Source organism: Nilaparvata lugens, chromosome X (assembly GCF_014356525.2).
Source record: "Nilaparvata lugens isolate BPH chromosome X, ASM1435652v1, whole genome shotgun sequence".
Classification (NCBI taxonomy): Eukaryota; Metazoa; Arthropoda; class Insecta; order Hemiptera; family Delphacidae; genus Nilaparvata; species Nilaparvata lugens.
Window position 1 is genome coordinate 24,904,371 of NC_052518.1, and position 24,147 is coordinate 24,928,517.

The window sequence follows — 24,147 nt, forward strand, 5'->3', positions numbered from 1 at the left end:
CCAACCTGGCTCCACCAGTAGAAGCTACTAAGTAATTTGTTATTGCACCCACCTCGGTGGCCATAACAATCATTTTAGAATTACCTTTTGGACAACCCAAAAAGTTCATTACCCATAACACATAAAGCGAAATTTATGTCAGAAGAACTAGTTCTTTGAGTATCACGTTCTAGAGTTAGTTGCAAGGATCTTTAAATGCAAGGATATTACTTTAAATACAACCCTAAAATCTTTAAATGCAAAGTGAATCCATATTTCTACTGTCAAATTAAAGTGAATCCATATTTCTACTGACAGATTAAAGTGAATCCATCTAATGCTATACTGACAGTGAGAGTCAACCTTGGAAGATATGCTCAAATTATTCTCTCAGTCAGATCTTACTTCAGCATCATGAATCTCTAAGATATAAGAACCCAATTCAACTTATACTGACAGATTAAAGTGAATCAATCCCAGTCTAGTATAGATAAGAAACTCTTTTGTAGATGTGCTAAAACCCTATTACTCTTTAAGTTTCTTGTTCTAGAGTTAGTTGCAAAGATCTTTTCAAATATTCTTTCCAAATTCATGTTAATGCATAACAATATTAGCTACAACTATTGACAACTGCTTTTTTCATATCATATGCACTTCAAAAATATTTTCTCAGTCTATATTATGTAAATTCATTTATAATTGTATATAAGTGTAAAAAACCAGTATATATTGTAATCTACACGAATAAAGCATTCTCTCATTAGCTTTATTTATTTATTAGATAGAGCGAACAATACAATAGTTGGAAAAGAAAAAACAGGCTATTGCCCAAAACTTCTTCAATTTCCTGATTTTGTCACAAATCGTTCAAATATTATGTTCACTTCAATTTCAACATCAAATCTTCAATCTGAAACTATGAATCAGAATAAAACAAAGAGTTTCAAATTTAGATAAATTGATAATGAAACTTGCGTTAAAACAAAAACTTCAAATATTCATACTGTTTTTGTTAAGAAGTTTGATGAAACTTCTATAGCAATGATTAAACCTTTCCTTGTCTGTATGACATCTCAAGTAATTGAAGCATTCAATTTGTTACAAAATTTGGTTCTCAAGCACTATCACGGATCTATCTAGTGACTATCTATCTATGAGCTTGAATTTTTCTTTTTTCATCATGTCAAAGTCCATATAGGTAAATAAGTAAATGTGCTTAAATTTTAAACCATTTTCAGCAAATACTAAATTAAATAAGAGATTTGTTTTTCCCCCAGCACTGGGAGATATAATTAACATTCTTGCATTTTCTTTATTTGTAATTAATTTATCAAAGTATTCCAAAAATGGCTATAGATATCCTCAGACCTATATCACTTGGGGTATCAGCTCTATTGATGTCTTAACAGTGAGAGGTCAATGATCTTTTACATTTTTTATCTGCAATGTCATACAAGCATTTCCAAAGTTCATCGGAATTTGTAACAATAGTTGAGAAATCATTTGCACTACAATAATGTAGATGACCTGTATCTAGTATGTCCAATAATTCGAAAATCTCAGATAAAATTGGAAAATGTACATTTTCTGTTTTTGTTAACGCTAGATCAACATCATCACCTTGGAATCCTGTTGAAAATTTAATATTTTTTGCAATAGAATCAAATTCATTGAATGAAATTGACATCAAGAGGGGAGTTAATTTTTTGAATTTTGCAAAGCTAAAACACTGCATGACCTCGATTATGTTATGAACAATAAAATTGATAAGGTAGGAATGTGCACTTAGCTGTAACAGTTGTGTCTGAGGGGGCGTATCTCTTGATAAAAATGGTCATAGATATCCTCAGACCTATATCACTTGGGGTATCAGCTCTATTGATGTCTTAACAGAGAGAGGTCAATGATCTTTTACATTTTTTATCTGCAATGTCATACAAGCATTTCCAAAGTTCATCGGAATTTGTAACAATAGTTGAGAAATCATTTGCACTACAATAATGTAGATGTCCTGTATCTAGTATGTTCAATAATTCGAAAATCTCAGATAAAATTGGAAAATGTGAGGGAAAAAATAATTTCCCTGAGGAAAAAATTCTCTACTGTCAAATTAAAGTGAATGCTAAATGAGTGAATCCAACTAATAACTTATACTGTAAAATTGCAAATAATTGGTTTGCTTTCCACCTGACAGTTAAGAAAAATTTCACAAATTCTAAAATTTTCTATGTGCTGTACAAACCGCAGGCGTTGCTTTTTAAGTGTGCTCTCCGAGAATATCTATAGTAAATTTAGTATGAACAAGCATTCCAAAAATGGCTATAGATATCCTCAGACCTATATCACTTGGAGGGAACAGCTCTATTGATGTCTTAACAGAGAGAGGCCAATGATCTAAGTTGATCTTTTACATTTTTTATCTGCAATGTCATACAAGCATTTCCAAAGTTCATCCAGAGGCGAGTTAATTTTTGAATTTTGCAAAGCTAAAACACTGCATGACCTCGATTAAGTTATGAACAATAAGGTAGGAATGTGCACTTAGCTGTAACACAGTTGTCTCTGAGGGGGGCGTATCTAATTGTAGACAGACAACATGTACGAGCTTTATGCAATCTCAGTGCATGCAAGCAATAAACACACTGTAATTCCTTTCCGTTGTAGAAGAATCCATAACGTGCAAAGTTTCTTTTTTGCGCATTCGTATACATCGGTGCCAATTTCATACTTTGCATTCGATTGTTTTCGCACAAGAAATTATTTGTTTGATACATATTTTTAAACAGCAAAGAATTATAATGTTGGGCACTGTACAACGCACACCTTCCATCGGGTCTATATTTATGTATCTTACATGCATCATAACACCACGAAGTGGTGAAAAAGCTGAAATCAGGCTTGAGAAAGTCCTCCGGTATGCATTGTACGTTAGAATGCAATCTTCTCAAAAACTTTGCTTTCTCAGTTCCTTTTGTGAAAATTTTCTCATAACCTGCAAGGTAATCACGTATTAATGAGTCACTGTATTCTAAATCTCCATCTTCCCATTTTATTTTATGATAGTTACGTTCCAGCCATGTTACATCGTTATACAATTTTGCGCTCAATTCCATCTTTGGAAATGGTGATTTGAAATGGAATACAGCATAATTATTGCACTCGTCAACGATAGCAAGTTCTTTCACAATAATTTGATTACAAGTTTGCTTAAACCAGTGAAGATCAACCGTAGCAATTTTCGTAGGTGTCTGCTTTTGCACTCCTTTCTGTTCCTCTTCACGTATCTGTTCCTCCTCACGTTTCTGCTCCTCCACCTCCTCTTCCCCCTCCTCTCCCGACTTCTGGATTGGTGTACTACTCCTCCTTGGTTCATAATAGAAATTTGTTGATTCAATATCGTAAAGTAGCGACGACTGAGCTTTGTCCAAAATATCAGAATCAAGATCACACTGGATAGAGCGAGTTTGTGGCTTGTCCACCAAAATATCAGAACACAAAGAATAGGACATGATTCCTGTTCAAAGGTAAAACTGATAATGGCTTACATTTGGCGCAGTACACACCTTATATAACCTGCAGTGATGCACTCTATCAACAAATTACTGAACTTCTCAATTTAACAGCACGTACTCCGGAGTACATATCATGTTATTTTCATAATTTCTCCGGTTTTGATTCGCATTTTATTCTGAAATCGCTCGGTAAATGTAAAAAAGAAATTTCCTGCATCGCGAATACGTCAGAGAGATTTTTGACACTTTCGGTAGGCAAAATTAAATTTTTAGATTCCTACAAGTTTATGTCTGAATCCTTGGAAGTATTGGTGCGTAATTTGGTAGAAAGTACAGACATGGAAAAGAAGTTGAGGAAAGAAAGTACATTAGAAAGAACTTCCTCCAATAGAATGATTTAACGCACACGCGAAGAATATCAACATGCACAAAGAGTGTTCTCAACATTCAATATTTTCATTACCTTTCAACTCAATGCTCGAACATTAACTAAAGTTAATTAATGAAATGCATCACACCAGATGTGTAAGGGCCAACGTCCTCACTTCACAACAAGGAAGCCAGCCGTGTGAAGTGAGGCGTTGCCCGACCTTGACACAGTGAGCGACCGAGTGATGTCACCTTGCCATACATCAAGCTATAAAAACACATTTTTAATTTCTTATCACTCAATGCAGCTTGCATAGTGTGGAGAGTGCTCAACACGTATACTAGTGTGTGTGTGAATTGATAGGTGAGAATTGAGAAAAATTTTTATAGAATAACAAACTATTTTTTTAATGTTATTGATATTATAGATATTGGATACATATAACAAGTAAATTATAAATATGATACATGTTTTGTATATATATATATATGTTAATGCTAGATAAGCTCCAAGATTATTAACAATTTTTACTTACAATCTTTATGTCGGACCATCTAGCATTAACATGTTTGACTAAAAGGCAAGATTTTGTGCAGTTCTTTTTGAACTTCTCAATATCGTTTGAGGATACAATTTCGGAAAACCGTTCCGGTTTTATAGAATAACAAACTATTTTTTTAATGTTATTGATATTATAGATATTGGATACATATAACAAGTAAATTATAAATATGATACATGTTTTGTATATATATATATATGTTAATGCTAGATAAGCTCCAAGATTATTAACAATTTTTACTTACAATCTTTATGTCGGACCATCTAGCATTAACATGTTTGACTAGAAGGCAAGATTTTGTGCAGTTCTTTTTGAACTTCTCAATATCGTTTGAGGATACAATTTCGGAAAACCGTTCCGGAAGATAAACCTCAGTCGACCTCATTCCGGGAGTGTATAGTTTCAAGATGATGCGACGACCATGTTGGTTGGACGCCTCCCGCACGTCCACGATGGGGTATGGTAACCCCTCCTCCAATTTCCGCAGAGGCGTCCAGGGTTTTTCACATCTGGAATTTATAATTCGAATAAAGTCGTCTGTCTCCCTGTCCAATTCATCCTCCTCCTCCCCCTCCTCCGTCTCCCGTAACAGAGACATTATTGAGCTGTCTTGCGACTCCTGTAGCTGCACTCGTATCTGTTGAAAAATATTTCATTAGACTCTTATTTGTTTCAGGTTTAAAATCATACAAGAGAGAGAGAGAGAGAGATCTTGCTCAACAGATTCACTACTCAAAACTGTGAGTAATAACTCGGAAATTCTCTGACATAACTCTCAATTATCGAAAAAATTTTTTCAGTTCATTACAATCAACATATGATTGGATTTTTCATATAAGTAATAAGTAATTTGTCATCAAAGTTATTGCAGAATAATATGATTGGATTTATAATAAAAAAATTATTCGAATTTCACGTTTCATTACTCATGCAAATTTTTAACAATTTTTGTTTCACACAAACAGTTTATGCATATGATTGGATTTTTCATATAAGTAATAAGTAATTTGTCATCAAAGTTATTGCAGAAAACATACAGTTTATGCATATGATTGTATTTTTCATAATTCAAATATCAATGTATTATTCACACTCGTATCTGTTGAAAAATATTTCATTAGACTCTTATTTGTTTCAGGTTTAAAATCATACAAGAGAGAGATCTTGCTCAACAGATTCACTACTCAAAACTGTGAGTAATAACTCGGAAATTCTCTGACATAACTCTCAATTATCGAAAAAATTTTTTCAGTTCATTACAATCAACATATGATTGGATTTTTCATATAAGTAATAAGTAATTTGTCATCAAAGTTATTGCAGAATAATATGATTGGATTTATAATAACAATATTATTCGAATTTCACATTTCATTACTCATGCAAATTTTTAACAATTTTTGTTTCACACAAACAGTTTATGCATTATTCGAATCAGTAATTTGATATAGTAAGTAATATATATAAGTAATAACTCGGAAATTCTCCGATTACTTGAACTCAATTCAAATTGGTAGATAATTGAATTGTTTCATGCAACATATTCGAATTTATTATCGAAATTACTAAAACATGTTTTGAATTTTTATCCAAATTTCAATGCAACCATCATGAGAATTTATCTGTGTTCGGATTGTTTTGATAGCTCAATTAGATAGCTCAGTCTTCGCTCACAGTATAAGAATCAGTAAATGCACACAAAAGATTTATAAGATTCACATTTTATAAAGATTTTGTGCACATTACAATAATAATAATTTTTTGTATGCTAACCTTTGATTGAGTGAGGACGTCGGGCTCGTCGTCGTCAACAAACAACCTCCGCTTCACTGACTGCTTGGGGGCGGGTACCGATGTGAGGGCCGCTCGGCGTGGTGCCCAAGTAGCTTGCGGGAGAGGGCTGCTGTCTGGGATGATGATGGAGGAATCCTCATCTTGGACGAAGATCCCTTGTTTCTTCAAGGGATCTGAGGAGGCGCCAGAGGTGGAGGCAACAGCTGTAGCAGCAGAGGTGGCAGCTGAGCTGAGGCTTTTCTGCTGCTTCTTCTGCTGCTTCTGCTGTTCCCAGTAGTTCAGCTCCCTCTCCGGAGGCGGGCTGTCTGGTAATAAGAATGAGGATGAGGATGCACGGTGTGACTTGTCCATGGTGTCGAGAAGCGCGTACTAATAGCTCTCTAACGTGAATGATGATTTTCCACTGAGAAAAGCGATTATATAGCAAGTCGTTTCTCTGTCTGTTGCAGGCTTGTACGAGTGAGATAGAAACACAAAGGAGGCGTGTATCACAATTGGCGAACACTGCCGATACTCCCCAGAGCTTTAGCTCGGCGCTAACATTATTGATTGTAAGTGAAGATTTTTGTTATATTCTCATATTTTTGTGAAATAACACTAAATTGATTTATAATATATATTTAGTGTTACAGTTTGGTTTCATTGTTTTTCCACAGCATTTTCTCACCTCACTACTTGGTCTCATAAGCAGTTGTGCTCTCGTGAAGGAACCTTACCTGCATCGAGAAAATCATAGCCGAGGAGCTAAGCTACCTGAACCGAGTCGAGGAGCTGAGAGAATCCGATTATTTCATTTCATCAAATCAACACATGTAAGTTCATTTTTACTTAAATTTTTCTCCTCCTCCTTTGTCCTCCTTTCTCCTCCTTTGTACTCTGTTCTCCTCCTCCTCCCCTCCGAGGACAAAAATTGTCCTCCGTTCTCCTCCTTTGTCCTCCTTCTCCACTCGTTTAGCAGGAAAGAAAAAATGAGAGAGGAATCAGGAGAAGGGGTGAGAGCTCAATGTCATGAGGATTGTCACAATAATTTTCTTTATTTTTTAATTATTATACATACATCAAAGCATATCTATGGCCAAATCAAATACAGAAAGTAACTCTTTCCTTATTCCTACTGGGAATAAAACATCTAGCTTGATTCTAATTTTATAATTCAAATCTATGTTCGGCTTTTCAAATTCTTCCTCTAACCAATAGTTTGAAAATGCTTCCACATTTTCAAACTGTAGGATATACCGAGTATTGTTTCTATTGTACACTTCTTTTATTGCAATAATGACTAACTCTATACCTTGTGGTAACTCTTCCAATCTTTTACACTGTCCTACTTTTACTTTCCCTTTAATTTCCAGCATTGTGATGTTATTATACTGCTCCACTTCTTTTTGTGTGAAGGGAGTGTCTTCCAAGTTTTTCCAAACATCTGGGAGAAACTTAACTGATTCTATTCTAGGAAATGTATGTCCATTATAGCTTGACATACCATTGACTGTAATTACACAAATTTTCTCTTCCCTTGGTAGACAAATAATTTCTTTTTTGTCAGTGTAAGGGATTACAAAATAACCCTCTTTCTTGAGAGTTTCGATAGCTTTGTATGCATTAATGAAAACATTTTTATGGCAGCCCTTTACAAAGTAAACGTTTTTCAAACCATCTTTCTCCCCTAGTACACCTACATATGGGAATTTCCCAGTATTATTCACAGTAAATGCAGTCACATTATAAACTCCACTAGGCTCAAAATTTCACCAATGTGAATGGTCCAAGTTCCTCTCTCAAATTTTCTATTTTAAAATTCTTCTAGCTGCTTATGCTGTTCCCTAAATGACTGTGTGGCTTCAAAAAACTCAATTTTCCTCCATTTTAGATCAATTTCATCCAGTTCTAGCTTACGCTTCTTGGCTGATAGCACTGAGATAGGAGACAAGGGTATGGAGGAAGCTTACAAGTTATGTTTACCCGTTTTCTTAAGACTTGTGGTATCAAGTTACCTGTTGCTACAAGACCCAACTCATCTAGGTCAACAACTTTGGATATGGTAGAGAAAACTGTGGTTGACTTGGAGAAATAAGTCTCTCCACTCTTAATATAACACTTTTGTGAGAAACTGATATTATTTTTGTTTGATGGATCCTCGAAAATTTCCACATAATTAATAGGTAGTAGATTAAAGCTAAATGCAGAGATTACATAGGATATTATTTTATTTCTATGTTGTGGGTCAGTGGGAAGCTTTACTTGTACTCCACTCAATTTGCTGGTATTGCTATTACCCCAGTAAACATACTGTGGAAGATCATTATAGATCAAACAACAACTATTTTTCAAATTATCTGTCAGTTTTCTCCACATTTTAGCCAAGGACACAGAATAAATTGGAGCATTTTGGAAATAATTTCTACTATCATTCAAGAGTGACAAGCTATCTTGAATAGGGTCAAAGGTTTTGCTATTGGCTCTATTTGTTAAACTATAGTTACAGATTGTAGCTTCCAAACATGTAATACCATGCATTTTACCTGTAGGAGAGGTGAAAGTTTTCCCTAATCTTGAATCTGCACACTCAATAAAGTCTACAATATGGTTACCTATGTGCTTATTTACACCAGAGCTTGTTATTTCACATACAAACTTATTATAAATTTTCACCCTCGCATTACTATTAACCCAACTCAAACAATCAATCCCAACAGTTTTATTGTTATCTGCTATCACATTATAGTCTTCTTTATATTCTCCTTGGAAACAAAAATGATGATTTGTAGTTAGAAAATCACACATTCCATTCTTGTTGAATATTCCTCGAACAGAAATCATTTGATGAATATATAAGCTCAGTATATTATAAATAGGCATTTTAATGAATTACGTAAATATGATTCTGTTTCTTTAGAAAAAATGGCGAGAATACAAAGTTATCGTTGTGAACTAACTGAACTATTGGAGACGCATCAGCAATTATTGGACCAGTTAGCAGAAAAAGGATGGACAAATCTACAATATTTAACTTTTGTGAGAGATTATGAAAAATTAGGAGTTTGGCATAGTGATAACTATAATCATATTTCAGTTTGTGATTTATACGGTAAATCATATGATAAATTCTGGGGGAATGGGGATATCCCAGGCTCATGTGATTGTGCACATCTTAAAGAGTCTATCGATAAAATTAAGAAGGTTATAACAGAAAAAAATAAACATTTAACAAAAGAACAATTAAATGAACTTATCTGGAATTTTTTTTTCAGATTTTCAGATGAAACAGGCTTAGAACAAGATTGATAGCATATTCTGTTTAATTTCAGATTGGAGATGGATTCAATTTCATTTGATAAGAACTATTTTTCGAATAAAATCGATAAAAAATATAGATGTTGTTATTTCGAACTTATTGACAAAACAATATTAGAATTGAATAATTTCGGAAAAGAAGGACTAACGTTTGAGGAATATTTAACATTTATAAAACCTGGTAAAAGTGAAGAACAGAAGTCAGAACATATAAGCGTATGTTATATTATAAATAAGAATATAGTTGATAGACATCGAAGACGCGAATTAAAGGAAATTCCTGAATTTTGCTATTGTAATTCATTAGGTTGGTTGAATATTCGAATGTATTATTTCATTGATGATAGGTTAACAGATAAAAACATTGATAGTGTAAGATTTACATTTGAAATTATGAAAATGTGTGGCAAATCAGCGATGTTGTACAAACTTTAACTTTTTTACAGAGATTATGATGAACTCGTTAATTGAGGAGAGAATAAAACTATTAAATACTAAAAGCTTTGAATGTGAAAATTAATTGTAATACTTGTAGAGGTTTAAGGAATAAATGTATTAGTTGTAAGTTAGAATAATATATGAAGGCGGTTTAGTCTGATTACACTCTATATTTCCTTCTCAACCTATAACCTACTCACTGAGAGATCTAAACGGTGAAGTAATTAGTGGTAGGTTTAATGCAGAAGAAATTAAAAAAACGCAATTAAACGAAACGGAGAGACAAGTGTATTTGATTGAAAACATATTAAAACGTGATAAAAAAGGACTGTTAGTGAAATGGATTGGGTTTTCAACGCCTAGCTATATTAGATGAAAAATAATCTATTGTAAATATCATGTACATTTATTGTAAATACATTCCATTTATTGTAAATATCATGATGTACATTTGTTGAAAATATAATAGCTCCTCATAAAAAATTGGTTCTCATTTCGTTCTTCTTTTGAACATCTGTCTGATGAGGAGGAGAGGAGGTGGAGAGTGTTGCTCTACATTCCAATCTCTGGGAAACGCCTCTCTATACATGTAGCGTCATCATGACCTCAGTCATTGTTCTAAATTTTCAGTGGCTTATCAGATCACGTACTGTACGTTTGTAATCATGAGCCAATTACCAATTGTTAACTCATGATTACAAATAAAGAAAAGCCTGCATTTTGTAAAAATGGAGAGCTACTACCTCACAATGCAAGAATGTTAATTATATCTCCTAGTGCTGGAGGAAAAACAAATCTCTTATTTAATTTAGTATTTGCTGAAAATGGTTTAAAATTTAAGCACATTTACTTATTTACCTATATGGACTTTGACATGATGAAAAACTGGACTGAAATGGAACAATCCAAGTCTCTATCTGGAAAATAACTGAATTTTTTTATAAAAATAGAGACTTTTGCGCTACATAGTTGAAATCAATCGAGATTGAATGAAGCCTGGGATTTTCAGTTTCTTTTAGAAGGAAGAAAGCAAGTTCAAGTGAAAAATTCATCTTTGCTTATCTGATATTTATTTTTAGATAATAATTTATCTTTCTCTAGATCTTAGTTTATGGATGATCTAGCCGGGTGTCCAGGGTAAAAAGAGGATAAGGCGAGTGACGCGAGCCTGCTGGCTTGTATATCATAAGATGACAATATGCTTACTACTAATAAGTTCCCTAAAAGCACTTACGTATACGAGGAAAACATAAAATGAATGTCGAGTGTTGATGAAAAATTGTGAGACAACAAAAGAAAGCAGACAATAAAACAATAATAGGATCTGAAAGGGTTGCGCTCAGTAGAATACTGCGTAAGTAGAAAGTTATGAACTGGCTGTCTGAGAATAGAATCACTGAGCAAAACCTTCTTATGGACTCTACAGTGTCTGCAGACGAGGGAAACAATAGAAAAATAATATAATAATGATTTCTTGGAGAATGAAATTGTGCAGTATCAGGATAATAGGAATGCATGATAATTCAAGATTCCCAGAAATGAGGGGAGTTTTCTCTGACGAGAAAATCTCAAATAGAATAGCTCACAATTGAAGGATATGATGCTAAGAACAAGATATTAAGCTTGTCTGCGTCTGCTTGAGAGTGATATAAATTTTATACTATCTCGAAAAACACTGTGAATAGAAGCACGTTTTTTCTCAACATTCAAATGAACACAGATTCAATTGTTTTAGGAGAATGAAAAATTCTTCTAGTCGGTGACTAACTCCTCTTAGATTTTATATTCTTGAATTCAACTTTGATCAAGTTTCAACTGTTTAATTGTTTCCAGTCACCAAGATTATGTAGAGTTATAAGCTTATAATCAGTTAATGATCAAGGTTAATTGAAATAGTTCAATTCAATAACAAAGAGAACCTAATTATCAATTGAAATTTGAAATGCCTCCGAAACTACAGAGCTTTGAGAATGGCGCAGGCACAGGCAGCACAGTTGCGATACTTACTATCTAGACACTACATCCACACTACATCTTGCTATAATAGTTGGTTGACAATCAGAGTTGGCCTTTTCAGGGAGTGGGCGAGGTAAAGTGATTTTGTCACTTCAATAACTTCGATGAGACCGCACATTCTGCGTAGCTGTGGTCTAGATTCCATCATAATAGGTGAGCTTCAATCAAACTTTGGTACGAAGATTAGCATGCACGAGCTTAGCAAGGTCGTGGAAATTCACTAATTACTACCTACTTATATATTACGCTCTAAAATACCACGTGCATTCATTCCTCATAGCCTAGAATATTTTTAAATTTCACTAAAATAGACTATTGGTGGATATCTTGTATTACAAAGCCACGCGTCTCTATATCAGAAGTTTCAGTTTTATTGAGTTTCGAACTAATTCATTTTGTTTTATTAACTTCGTTTTTGATAGAGCACGAACAGACTTTCTACTTCTACATTAAAATTTCTTTATTACATTAAAAACTCTTAATGCATTCAGATTCAACTTGCGCTTCAACCTTTTCATAAATTATTCCAGTCCTTAACACACTTAAAATGATTTAGTGAGCCAGATATAGTAGTACATAGATATGTATCAAAAAATTCTATTCATGTGTAAGAAGACAGAGAAGTGTACAGTGTTTAGAAGACTCCACAATATTTACGAAGCTTTCTTATCAAAATTCTAGCGCAAAATTGTTTTTCAATGGCATAAACTTGGAAATTTGATTTCCAATCAATTGTAGAGACGATCGTATGTATTGTTTGTTTTAAGTAGAATAAGAGCGCCATACTCGGAGTCCATAAATGGAAAGTTATCAAACTCATTCCAGTAAATTGGAGCTTAGTAGGCCTATGATAGCACTCACATTTATGAGTGAAAAGGGTTTTCATCTCGTCAGTTCCACACGATGCACTTGGCATGTAGAGGAGTTCAATTCTTGTTATCCATTCAGTTTTTGAGTTCCCAGCAGTCTGAAGAGGATAGCGCTATTTGAAGTAGTTGAAAATGGATTTTGTCCGAACTAATTAAAATCATCAATGAGGAGCCAAAGTTAAATTAATACCTTCGCGTATTAGTTCTCAAACTTAGGGGTGAACTGGAAAGTTGAGTCCCCATGACTAATTTCATCCATAAAAATAGCTTTGAATGATTCTTGCTTCTATAGTGAGGTCCACGTTATAATGGCAGTGGAGAGAGATAGGAGAAAAACGTTACCGAACCTCTCTGTCTTGTCAATGCCTTCTAAAGACAGTAGCTGATACAGGTTTATTGATGTAATAGCAACTGTTTATTCTCGTTTAAAATAATCAATAATATTTTATTAAGAAAGAAATTATATTTTTCAATTATTTCATAATTAAGATGAAATATTTTGTTAATTAATTGACCGAACGTAGTGAGGTCTATTTTTTAAATAGGATTTTCTTTTGTCTGTCCGTATGTAACGCGATTACAGTCAAACGCATTGATAGAATTCCATGATATTTGGCAGGAATATTTCTTTTTCAACTGTGCGTCGATGTACACAAAAGGTTTTTTGAAATTTTGCATTTCAAGGATAATATGAAAAGGAAAGCAGTTCCTCCATACTCTGATATCACTATATTATATATATATATATATATATATATATATATATCTCTTGATAGACAAATCTCCCAAGTGTAAGGGATTGTGATCACAAGTCACTATGATCGAAGAGAGTTTCTCTCTCTCAAATTTGTATTTTAAAATTCTGCTAGTTGCTGTTCCCCGAATATCTCTGTGGTTTTCAAAAAAAAAAAAAAAAAATATGCATATCACCTGAAATCAAATAATCGCTTTGCTTCTCTCAACAATAGCCACTTGTGCTTTCACCAACTTAATCTGAATCGCGACGTTCATTTGACTTGGAAGGGATACATCAAGGGTGTCTTACACTTATCTAAATACCTACTTGCATAATTACTCAAATATAACTATAATCAATAGCTTTCATTTTTAACAATCACCTTCAAGTACTTTCTACATCTTTACATCAGTGCAACTTCATCTAATTTTGCTTCAACTCTGATGCACAATTTTGGTGACATCAATGATATTAATTTATCAAATAATAGTTGTCTCTTGTCAGGAGCCTATAGGCACTTTTATTTATACTTGAAAGTAATGCATTGAACTCGATGTTGAAAAAATGCATCGGTCTCTTGAGAGTTTGATGCATTAATGTAGTTACGATAAATATTTTCTTGAACGAATTTATGTAGCGTTGACACAGGGTTTGAAAACTAGATAGAACCAGCTAAAACTCTGTTGTTAAAAAATCTTGTCATCTACATTATCATTAATGGTTGTTGAGAAGTAAAATCGTAACTCGTTTATTTCTGTTCAAGTAATTTCTGGATTGAGCCTACTCAGTAAAATAAAATACAGAACATGTCATAACAGGGAATGCTGTAGGAATCTTCAATCTACAGCAATTGTATTTATTATCATAGTTATCTCAATCATAGAAAAGCCAGCAGTATTAAGATTGGTGACAGTGGAATAATTATAATTGATATTGCAGGAATGTGAAGAGTTGTAGCGAAATCTCATTGCTAGGTGTGTGAACCGGGAACATTGGATTTTCAGTGATAAGAGATGGTTCAAAATAGCTTATTTTGTTGTTGATAATAGCAAAAAAGGAATTTAGAAATATGGTGATTTGAGAATAGGAGATAACGCATGGGGCCATCTGGCAATCTCAAACTGCTACTTGTGAGAAGCGATGTACTAAGGCATAGCTGCTGAGGTGGATTCACTTAAACTGGCAGTAGCGTATGACCGATCAAAGGAGAGACCGACATGATCCTTTACTCGGCATTCGTAATGCAGAGATCGCTGCGTGGAGAGAAGCATAAATGGTTTCACTAGTATACGAATGACGGATTAAAAAGGAACTCACGACTGATTTTTGTCATGGCTTTCGTAATAGAGGAAAAAGTGGCAACATGCCAGGGGGCTCGAGTTGGGTGCAAGCCACATATAAAGTGAATAATATGGATTCACTTCAACTGACAGTATAGGAAGGCAGGATTAAAAAGGAACTTTGGATTTTTGTCATGGCTTTCGTAATAGAGGAAAAAGCAGTAAGCGAGAATAGGAGATAACGCATGGGGCCATCTGTTTTTTTTTTTTCCACCTAGTAGTTTGCACAATCTTTAAGCTTATGCGAGAGACAGAGAAACGATGGGTGTATCACACTCTCTTGTACCCTCCGAATTATTCAATTTGCAATCACTTAATAATTTTACAGTATAAAGATGTAACAGATTCACTCAGAATAAAGATGGATTCACTTTAATTTGACAGTATAGCATTATGAAATTGAAGTGAACATAATGAGAGAATGAGAGAATGAGCTAATGAGAGAATGCTTTATTCGTGTAGATTACAATATATACTGGTTTTTTACACTTATATACAATTATAAATGAATTTACATAATATAGACTGAGAAAATATTTTTGAAGTGCATATGATATGAAAAAAGCAGTTGTCAATAGTTGTAGCTAATATTGTTATGCATTAACATGAATTTGGAAAGAATATTTGAAAAGATCCTTGCAACTAACTCTAGAACGAGAAACTTAAAGAGTAATAGGGTTTTAGCACATCTACAAAAGAGTTTCTTATCTATACTAGACTGGGATTGATTCACTTTAATCTGTCAGTATAAGTTGAATTGGGTTCTTAGAGATTCATGATGCTGAAGTAAGATCTGACTGAGAGAATAATTTGAGCATATCTTCCAAGGTTGACTCTCACTACACTTGCATATGATGGATTCACTTTAATCTGTCAGTATAGCATTAGATGGATTCACTTTAATCTGTCAGTAGAAATATGGATTCACTTTAATTTGACAGTAGAAATATGGATTCACTTTAATTTGACAGTAGAAATATGGATTCACTTTGCATTTAAAGATTTTAGGGTTGCATTTAAAGTAATATCCTTGCATTTAAAGATCCTTGCAACTAACTCTAGAACGAGAAACTTAAAGAGTAATAGGGTTTTAGCACATCTACAAAAGAGTTTCTTATCTATACTAGACTGGGATTGATTCACTTTAATCTGTCAGTATAAGTTGAATTGGGTTCTTATATCTTAGAGCTTCATGATGCTGAAGTAAGATCTGACTGAGAGAATAATTTGAGCATATCTTCCAAGGTTGTCTCTCACTGTCAGTATAGCATTAGATGGATTCACTTTAATCTGTCAGTAGAAATATGGATTCACTTTAATCTGTCAGTAGAAATATGGATTCACTTTAATCTGTCAGTAGAGAATTTTTCCCTCAAAGGGAATTTTTTTTCCCCTTTTTCCCTCCCCCTCGTCCTCACTGGGAGATAAGATAAGGAGAGGGAGAGGGAGAAGGAGAGGAGAGGGAGAGGGGGAGGAGAGGGGGGGCGCAGAGGGGGAGGGGGGAGGGGGGGGGGGAGGGGGAGGGGGGGGGGGGGGAGGGGGGAGGGGGAGGGGGGAGGGGGAGGGGCATTTGCGCAAAAATTTTTCCTTATTTCTCGCGGATTGCGCAAAAAAACCCGTCTGAAGTATCTATATGAGTCTACTTTCTTTTTGTTCCTAACTGAACTGTGATAAAAACTCTCGCTTTTGTCTTTTCCTCCATCCAATTGCTCTCCTTCCTCCTTCCTTTCTTCTTATCAGGAGCTTCTCAACTCTCCCGCCTTGCATGCTCTCTTGGCAATCTTATTTTTCCTTTTATCTTTTTCATCCATACTTTATTAAATCGGTACAACTGTGTTATCATTCAGACTCTACGTTCTGATTGCTGTAATTCTTCTGTTATGTCAACCTATAAATGTTTTCTATCTTTTGATCACCACTTATGTTATGGATTATTAACTGTTTATTTCATCTCAACATGATAAATTAGCCTATATGTAATATTAACTTCTCAAAGATATAATAAGTGAGGAGTAATGATTGATAATAATAGTAATAAAAGATATAATATGGCACCAAGTAAAAAAAATGTAACTTATGCAATAAATCAATGTATGGTTGGCAAGAGACTATTCAATGTGAGATTTGTGCATTGAAACAACATGTTTTATGTTTGGAGATTGATTGATTGATTGATTGATTGAGTACTTTATTTATGTAGATTACAATATATACTGGCTTATACACTTATATACAATAGCTTACAATACAGCAAAGTTATAGATGAATTTACATAATATAGACTAAGAAAATAACTATTGAACTTTATATGATATGAAAAAGCAATTTGTAATATAATAACTATAGATAATAATCATATTGTTATGCATCTACATAAATTGGCGGAGCTTTGGACATATCAATGTCCATTCTTTGGGAAGAATATTAAAAATATCCTCCCCACTAACTCTCTACCAGAACATTAATTTCGTTATTTAAACTAAGGATTTATTTATTAATGGAAATATTGTAAAAGTTTTAATCAATATGAATATTGAAGAGAAAAAAAAAACAGAAAATTGATAAAGTAAATAATTGTATAGGTAGATAAGATCAAATAATTGATTAATAAAATGAAGTAGGCTGAAAGTAGATCAGGGTTATCAAATTTCAGTAATATACAGCAGTATGCAGTGGATAATTGAAATAACATGAGTTTATATAATATATATATACATATACATATACATATACATATACACATATACATATATATATATACATATATATACATACATATATACATATACACACATACATACATACACATACACATATATATACAATTCGTTCTATAACATGGTTTAAAGGTTTTTATTGGTGGAATGGGTGAGGGATGGTTGTCATGTGATCGTTCCAGGGCCGGACAGTTTCAGTCATTTGTTCCAAAATATGTTTTTTTAAAGTCAGGTTGAAGCTCGCTCGGCTCTCGATAGACCTGATAGAAACAGGAAGTGTATTCCATGCACGACAGGCACTGACTAAGAAGGATTTTGTGAAAATAGTAGTTCGATGATTGGGTATCCTTAAAGTACTTTCTCCGGTTCTAGTATGTGAAGCATCTATCCTCCTACCTTCAGAGACAAATTTGAAATCATCTTTAAAATAGTTCGGATTACCGTATTTCAAGATATCTCTAACAAGCTTGACTATTCGAAAAAGCCTCTGATCAGGAAGCTTCAATGTTGAACTAGCAATGTGGGCTGGGGTGATATGATCATGGCGTTGGAGAGAGTAGACGAAACGTAGACAATAATTTTGGCAACGCTGTAGTTTATCATTCAGAGTGACTTGCATATCATTAAGAACAGAATTACAATACATTAAATGTGGGAAGATGAGAGATTGAACCAATAATAATTTAATGTTTCTAGGGAGGATATTGTGCATTTTCTTCAATGCATGCATGGCTGAGAATACCTTTTTACAAGTTTTGTTCACTTGTTCTGACCAGTCAAGAGTATTATTCATAATAATGCCTAAATTTTTAACTGAGCTACAGTAAGGAATGTCATTACCATCTACACTAATTTTGTGAATCGATTCAAGGTCAATATTGTTTATAAGACGAGAATATCCAATTATAATGGGTTGTGTTTTGATGGGATTAAGCTTAAGGCCATTTTTCTTTGTCCATTCCACTATCGAATTGATATCCTGATTCATTATTCCAACTGTTTCATCAATTTTTGTTATGGGACAGCTTAAATAGATTTGAAGGTCGTCTGCATAAGTATGGAAACTGGAGAATTTGATAATGGAAGAAAGGTCATTAGCATACAAAGTGAAGAGGAGAGGGCCTAAAATTGAACCTTGTGGTACTCCATGCATAACGTTTTTCCAAGTTGACTTTTTGTCACCGACAGATACACATTGTTTCCTACCTAATAGATAGGATTTAAACCAAACTAACGAGTTGTGACTGAAACCAAGAATAGCCAACTTATTCAGAAGGACTGTATGATCAACAGTATCGAATGCTTTAGAAAAATCAAATAGGGTGAGGATGGTGCATTTTCTTTGGTCCATAGCTAACCTTATATCATCAGTGACACGAAGCAGAGCTGTCTCAGTTGAATAGAATTTTCTAAAGCCTGATTGAAAGCTATGAAGCTTACTATTGTTGTCTAGAAATTTTACAACTTGAGCATGAATGAGTCTTTCTAGCACTTTGGACATTGCAGGTAAAATACTGATTGGTCTAAAATCCTCAACTTTATTGGGTGATGGAACTTTATTTAGAGGGCGAACCAGAGCAAACTTCCAGTTTTCAGGGAAAATGCCTTCTTCAAGTGACTTGTTGAAAATGTATGTAATGGTTGGTAAAACAGATCAGTGATGATGAGCTGAATTTCTTTAAAGACTCAGGCTTTGAATGTCAAGCCTGTATGAGTAAAAAGTCATTAATAGTGAACGACAATACACCAGTTCGGCCACTTCCAGCTGGGCAAGCTGTGACAAATCAGAGTTTCAACTCTGACACCAATATCAATGACAATGACCTAGTAGTCACCAAGGCCAATAATTTAATTGTGAGTATGCTTAGGGAATTAGAGAATACTTTCACCAATAAATTTCTGAGAATGGAGAAAGAAAATGCTTCACTCTTTGCTAATCTCTCATCGGAAGTAGCTGCATTGAAAGAGGAGCTCATTACATTGAATGAGGAGAATTCTAGGTTGAGAAGTATCCTTCTTAAAAAGCTGGAGATATCAAATGTGACCTCTTGTACTAAAAGTGTTGAGAGAACAGAGTGTAATCGTGTTATTTCTGCTAATAAGGTAACAGTGGCCACTCTCAAGACTGTTGAATTGGAAATTGAGGGAGCAGTTCAACAGGCCAATGAGATTGCGGTGGGTGTGAAGTCGAAAGAAACTTGGGCTGAGGTTGCTGGGAAGCCAAAAAGAATAAACCGTGGAGTACACACTACTGATAACAACAGAACTGCCAGCAATATTACATCTGTATTCAAGAAAAAACTAGACTCAGTTGAACAAAAGAAAAATAGAAGTCGGGTTCAAGTCGGGTTATGGAAGAATACAAACATTGCAATAACATCTAGGAATAGCGCTGTTTGCTAGCCGTTTCTCTCCTGACACTTCAACAAAAGACATAGAACACCTGATTAGGAGCACCATCTCAAATGGGTTTGTTTCCTGCACAAAACTTCGTTCAAAATTTCCTGAATCATACAGTTCCTTCCATGTATTGTTGTCGGAAAACATATTCAAGGAAGTATGCAAACCTGAGGCCTGGCCTGAAGGAGCCATTATATCCCCTTTCTATGGTAAACTATCCAGTTCCACAACTCATGCAGCTAAAACTACGAGTAAAGCGGTGCCTATTGCCAACTTGAATCCCGTGGAGGGCTATAGTAGAGATACTCCAGAATGAAAGATTTGCATCTGTTCTACCAAAATGTCCAAGGACTACGGACAAAATCAGTTGAATTCTTTACTTCTGTTGTAAGTAATGACTTTGATATTATTGCTCTAACTGAAACATGGTTGGGTGATCAACACTGTAGCTCAAACTTCTTTCCTCCAAGTTATAATGTTTTCAGAGCAAATAGGCAATATGATACACTTGGGCAGACTAGAGGAGGAGGATCATTGCTTGCTGTGAAGAAGTCTCTACCTGCATTTAGAAGATTCGACCTAGAACTATTACCTGAGGTTGTATGGATTGAGATTAAACTACCAGGACACCATCTTTTAGTTTCCTATCATTATATTTCTCCTTCTTCAGATTTACAATCCTTCAGCAGATACCTTGAGAAGCTGAGTGAGAAGCTGATCAATAGCTTCTTGGATCTAGTAATTTTGGGTGATTTCAATGCTGATGCTGTTCATTGGATTGATTATTCCCTTGTACCTAATGCTCATTATCAGGCACTGCAAAGAGCAGAAGTCATACTGCAATTTATTGATGAGAACTGTCTTGATCAATATAATAGAGGTTGTAATGACGATAGAGTCCTTGATCTAGTGTTGAGCAACCTGAAGACTGTTGATATTTCTCATTCAGCTACGCATTTGTAACACCTGATGTCTATCATCCCCCTTTTTCAGTGAAGATAAGTGGTGTCTCTCCAAGTGTACGGTACCTACTGCTCCAACCAGTGCAGTTTACAACTTCGAAAATGGTGATTACTATAGGCTGTATAATGAAATCCAAGATACCAGTTGGTGTACCATTATGAATTATAGTAACCCTGATGAGGCTGCTAAAACACTGTCTGGTGTGATCAAAAGAGCAATGGATAATTGCATCCCGAAAATAACACCTAAGGAGTCACCATATCCCAAGTGGTTCTCTTTCAGATTGATACGGCTGATTAAGGCAAAAAAGAAAGCACATAAGTTATATAAGAGAAGTCTCCTCAACAGGGATTATGTCAAATTCGCGACCCTGCATTCTCAAGTGAAGAGTCAACTGAAATGGGACAGGCAAGTTATGATAGAAAACACAGAAACTCACTTGCAAGCTGAACCAAGAAGCTTTTGGAGATATGTGAGGCAGAACCGAACAGAAGCCAACAATTGTCCATCCTCCATTATCGTTGATGATGCTATAATATCTCAACCAGATGAAAATTGTGAGCATTTCGGTCATTACTTCTCCTCACTGTATCAGATGAACATTGCTCCAATAGATGTGGATGATGAAACCAATAGGAATCTATCATTTGGCATACCTGATGTCAATGAAGAAGTTGTTATTGGGGAGATTGACTGTTTGAATGATTCATCTTCAGGATCAGATGGAATACCTGTCTTCATAATAAAAGGGATAAGCCAAGTCATTGCTCCAGTATTGACACCAATCATCAGGAACAGTTTTTTTGGGGAATATTCCCTAGTGTCTGGAAACACTCCATTGTTGTTCCAATCCCCAAGAAGTCTAGATCCAACAATATACTTTCCCATATAGTCGAATCTCATCTAGCCGATGAGATTCGATCATTTGCGACAAACTACAACATTTTTCTATCAAATGGGATTCGACTGCTTGAGAATCGGTCAGATGGGAAAATCAAATTTTCGACCTTTTGCGACAGTTGAGATTTTCGGCCAAATGAGATTACTATTAAAACTTTTCGATCATTTGGGATTCGACCATTTGGGAAAGTTCAAGTTTTAGTGGCATGTCAAATGACCGATTCCCATTTGGCCGAAATTATTATTTTGTCGCAAAAGATCGAAAATTGAAGATTCCCAAATGGTAGAATTGAAACTTGTATTTTCCCAAATGGTCGAATCCCAAATGATCGAAAAGTTTTAATAGTAATCTCATTTGGCCGAAAATCTCAGCTGTCGCAAAAGGTCGAAAATTTGATTTTCCCATCTGACCGATTCTCAAAAAGTCGAATCCCATTTGATAGAAAAATGAAGCAGTTCGTCGCAAATGGTCGAATCCTATTAGGTAGAAGAGTTTTGTTTTCCCATATGGTCGAATCTCATCTAGCCGATGAGATTCGATCATTTGCGACAAACTAAAATATTTTTCTACCAAATGGGATTCGACTGTTTGAGAATCGGTCAGATGGGAAAATCAAATTTTCGACCTTTTGCGACAGTTGATATTTTCGGCCAAATGAGATTACTATTAAAACTTTTCGATCATTTGGGATTCGACCATTTGGGAAAGTACAAGTTTCAATTCTACCATTTGGGATTCTCCAATTTTCGATCTTTTGCGACGAAAAATATGATTTTCCCAACTGACCGATTCCTAAATGGTCGATTCCTATTTGGTAGAAAGGTTTTATAGTTTGTCGCGAATGATCAGATCGAAATCGGGATCTACTCATTGCGCTCACAATGTGTTGAATTGCGCCCAACTGAATGTGGAAGCCCGTAGCACTGACTAGAGGAAACTCTGACGGCTAGATTCGTAGTTCAGCCGCAGCAGGCCTTTGCTCCCGGCATCCTTCAGTCTCCCTTCTCGGCTTTAGGGGTTGAATTTTCTGGCGCTCTCTAAAAGTTGTTGAGTAGTTAGTTATATTTGAATACTGAATAATTTATAAATAAAAAAAATTATTATAGATATTTTAAAAGTAGGCTACTGTAGTCATTTTTAATGAGAATTTTGTTATGAAAATACTTAAATTCTGAATAAGACTATGAAAAATTTTAAATTTAAATCGAATAAATTTAATTTTAAATTCAATTGAAAGTTTTGAATTGAAAAATTAAGATTATAGGTCCTTATCATTAATAAAAAAAATTAAATTGAAATATCTTTTAGTAGAAATGTGTCTATTCTCCACTTGTGGGATAAAGTAATATATTTATTACTAGCTGGCCCGGCGAACTTCGTACCGCCAAATAGTTGATGCATCTCATGACAAACTTTAGCTGGATGCACACCTCAAAATCTATAACCCATACAAGCAATCCTCAAATCCAGACCATCCTATAATTTTTATAGACCAAATAATCAGTTCAGCATACTCTATCATGTGCGTGTACGATAAAATCATAACTGACAGATTAATTGATCACGCATATCATTAGCATATAATCGACGTTTCAATCACGCATATCACGCATTCAATCACGCATTTAAACATTTGAACATTGAATCATTTAAATATTTAAACATTTAAACATTAAGAGAAATGCCAAACCGTCGACTTGAATCTTAGACCTCACTTCGCACGGTCAATAAAAGAATAATCCACTACTTCATGTAGGGAATTAGAACTGTGTGTTTGAACTCAATGAGGCATTGCAGTATAAATTATGTCTGTGCTACTATGAAACTCAAAACAGCTGTTATGTTTTCTCAATAAAGACATCTCTCAGCTTTTATTTTTAATCGCTAAATCAATATTCAATCTATCTTCTTCTCTTCTTCTTCTTATCATTATTATTTCTCTTCATCTTCTTCTTCTTCAGCTCCTCCTCCTCCTCCTCCTCCTCCTCCTCCTCCTTCTCCTCCTCCTCCTCCTCCTCCTCCTCCTTCTACTCCTCCTCCTCTTTCCTCCTCATCCTCTTCCTAAGTCCCAACATACTGAAATCACACCACAGCCCAAACTACCGAGCCTAAAAACTTTAATTTTTGCACAACTTGTTTATGGTAGCCTCAAGACATCCACTAAAAAAGGATTTTTTCAATTTTCCCCCCTGAGGAAGCTGGGGCCCCGCCAAAAATGTTACACACACACACACACACACACACCACACACCACAC

At 34.7% G+C, this 24,147-nt stretch overlaps 1 protein-coding gene across 1 annotated transcript; it reads left to right on the top strand.

Moving 5' to 3' along the window:
- The first annotated feature begins 16,553 nt into the window (after positions 1-16,553).
- On the top strand, positions 16,554-20,665 carry LOC120354925. Its single transcript, XM_039443058.1, has 2 exons — positions 16,554-17,068; positions 19,281-20,665. Exons 1-2 carry the CDS (start codon positions 17,000-17,002, stop codon positions 20,028-20,030), a joined length of 819 nt encoding a protein of 272 aa, XP_039298992.1. The 5' UTR covers positions 16,554-16,999; the 3' UTR covers positions 20,031-20,665.
- The last annotated feature ends 3,482 nt before the right edge of the window (positions 20,666-24,147 follow it).

What these genes read in the sequence shown, in the direction of transcription:
- LOC120354925 (XM_039443058.1), top strand. Translation starts at nt 17,000, where the DNA reads ATGTATGGTTGGCAAGAGACTATTCAATGTGAGATTTGTGCATTGAAA. An exon ending in AACATGTTTTATGTTTGGAG is followed by an intron (nt 17,069 to 19,280) that starts ATTGATTGATTG and finishes TTGGTAAAACAG; the next exon opens with ATCAGTGATGATGAGCTGAA.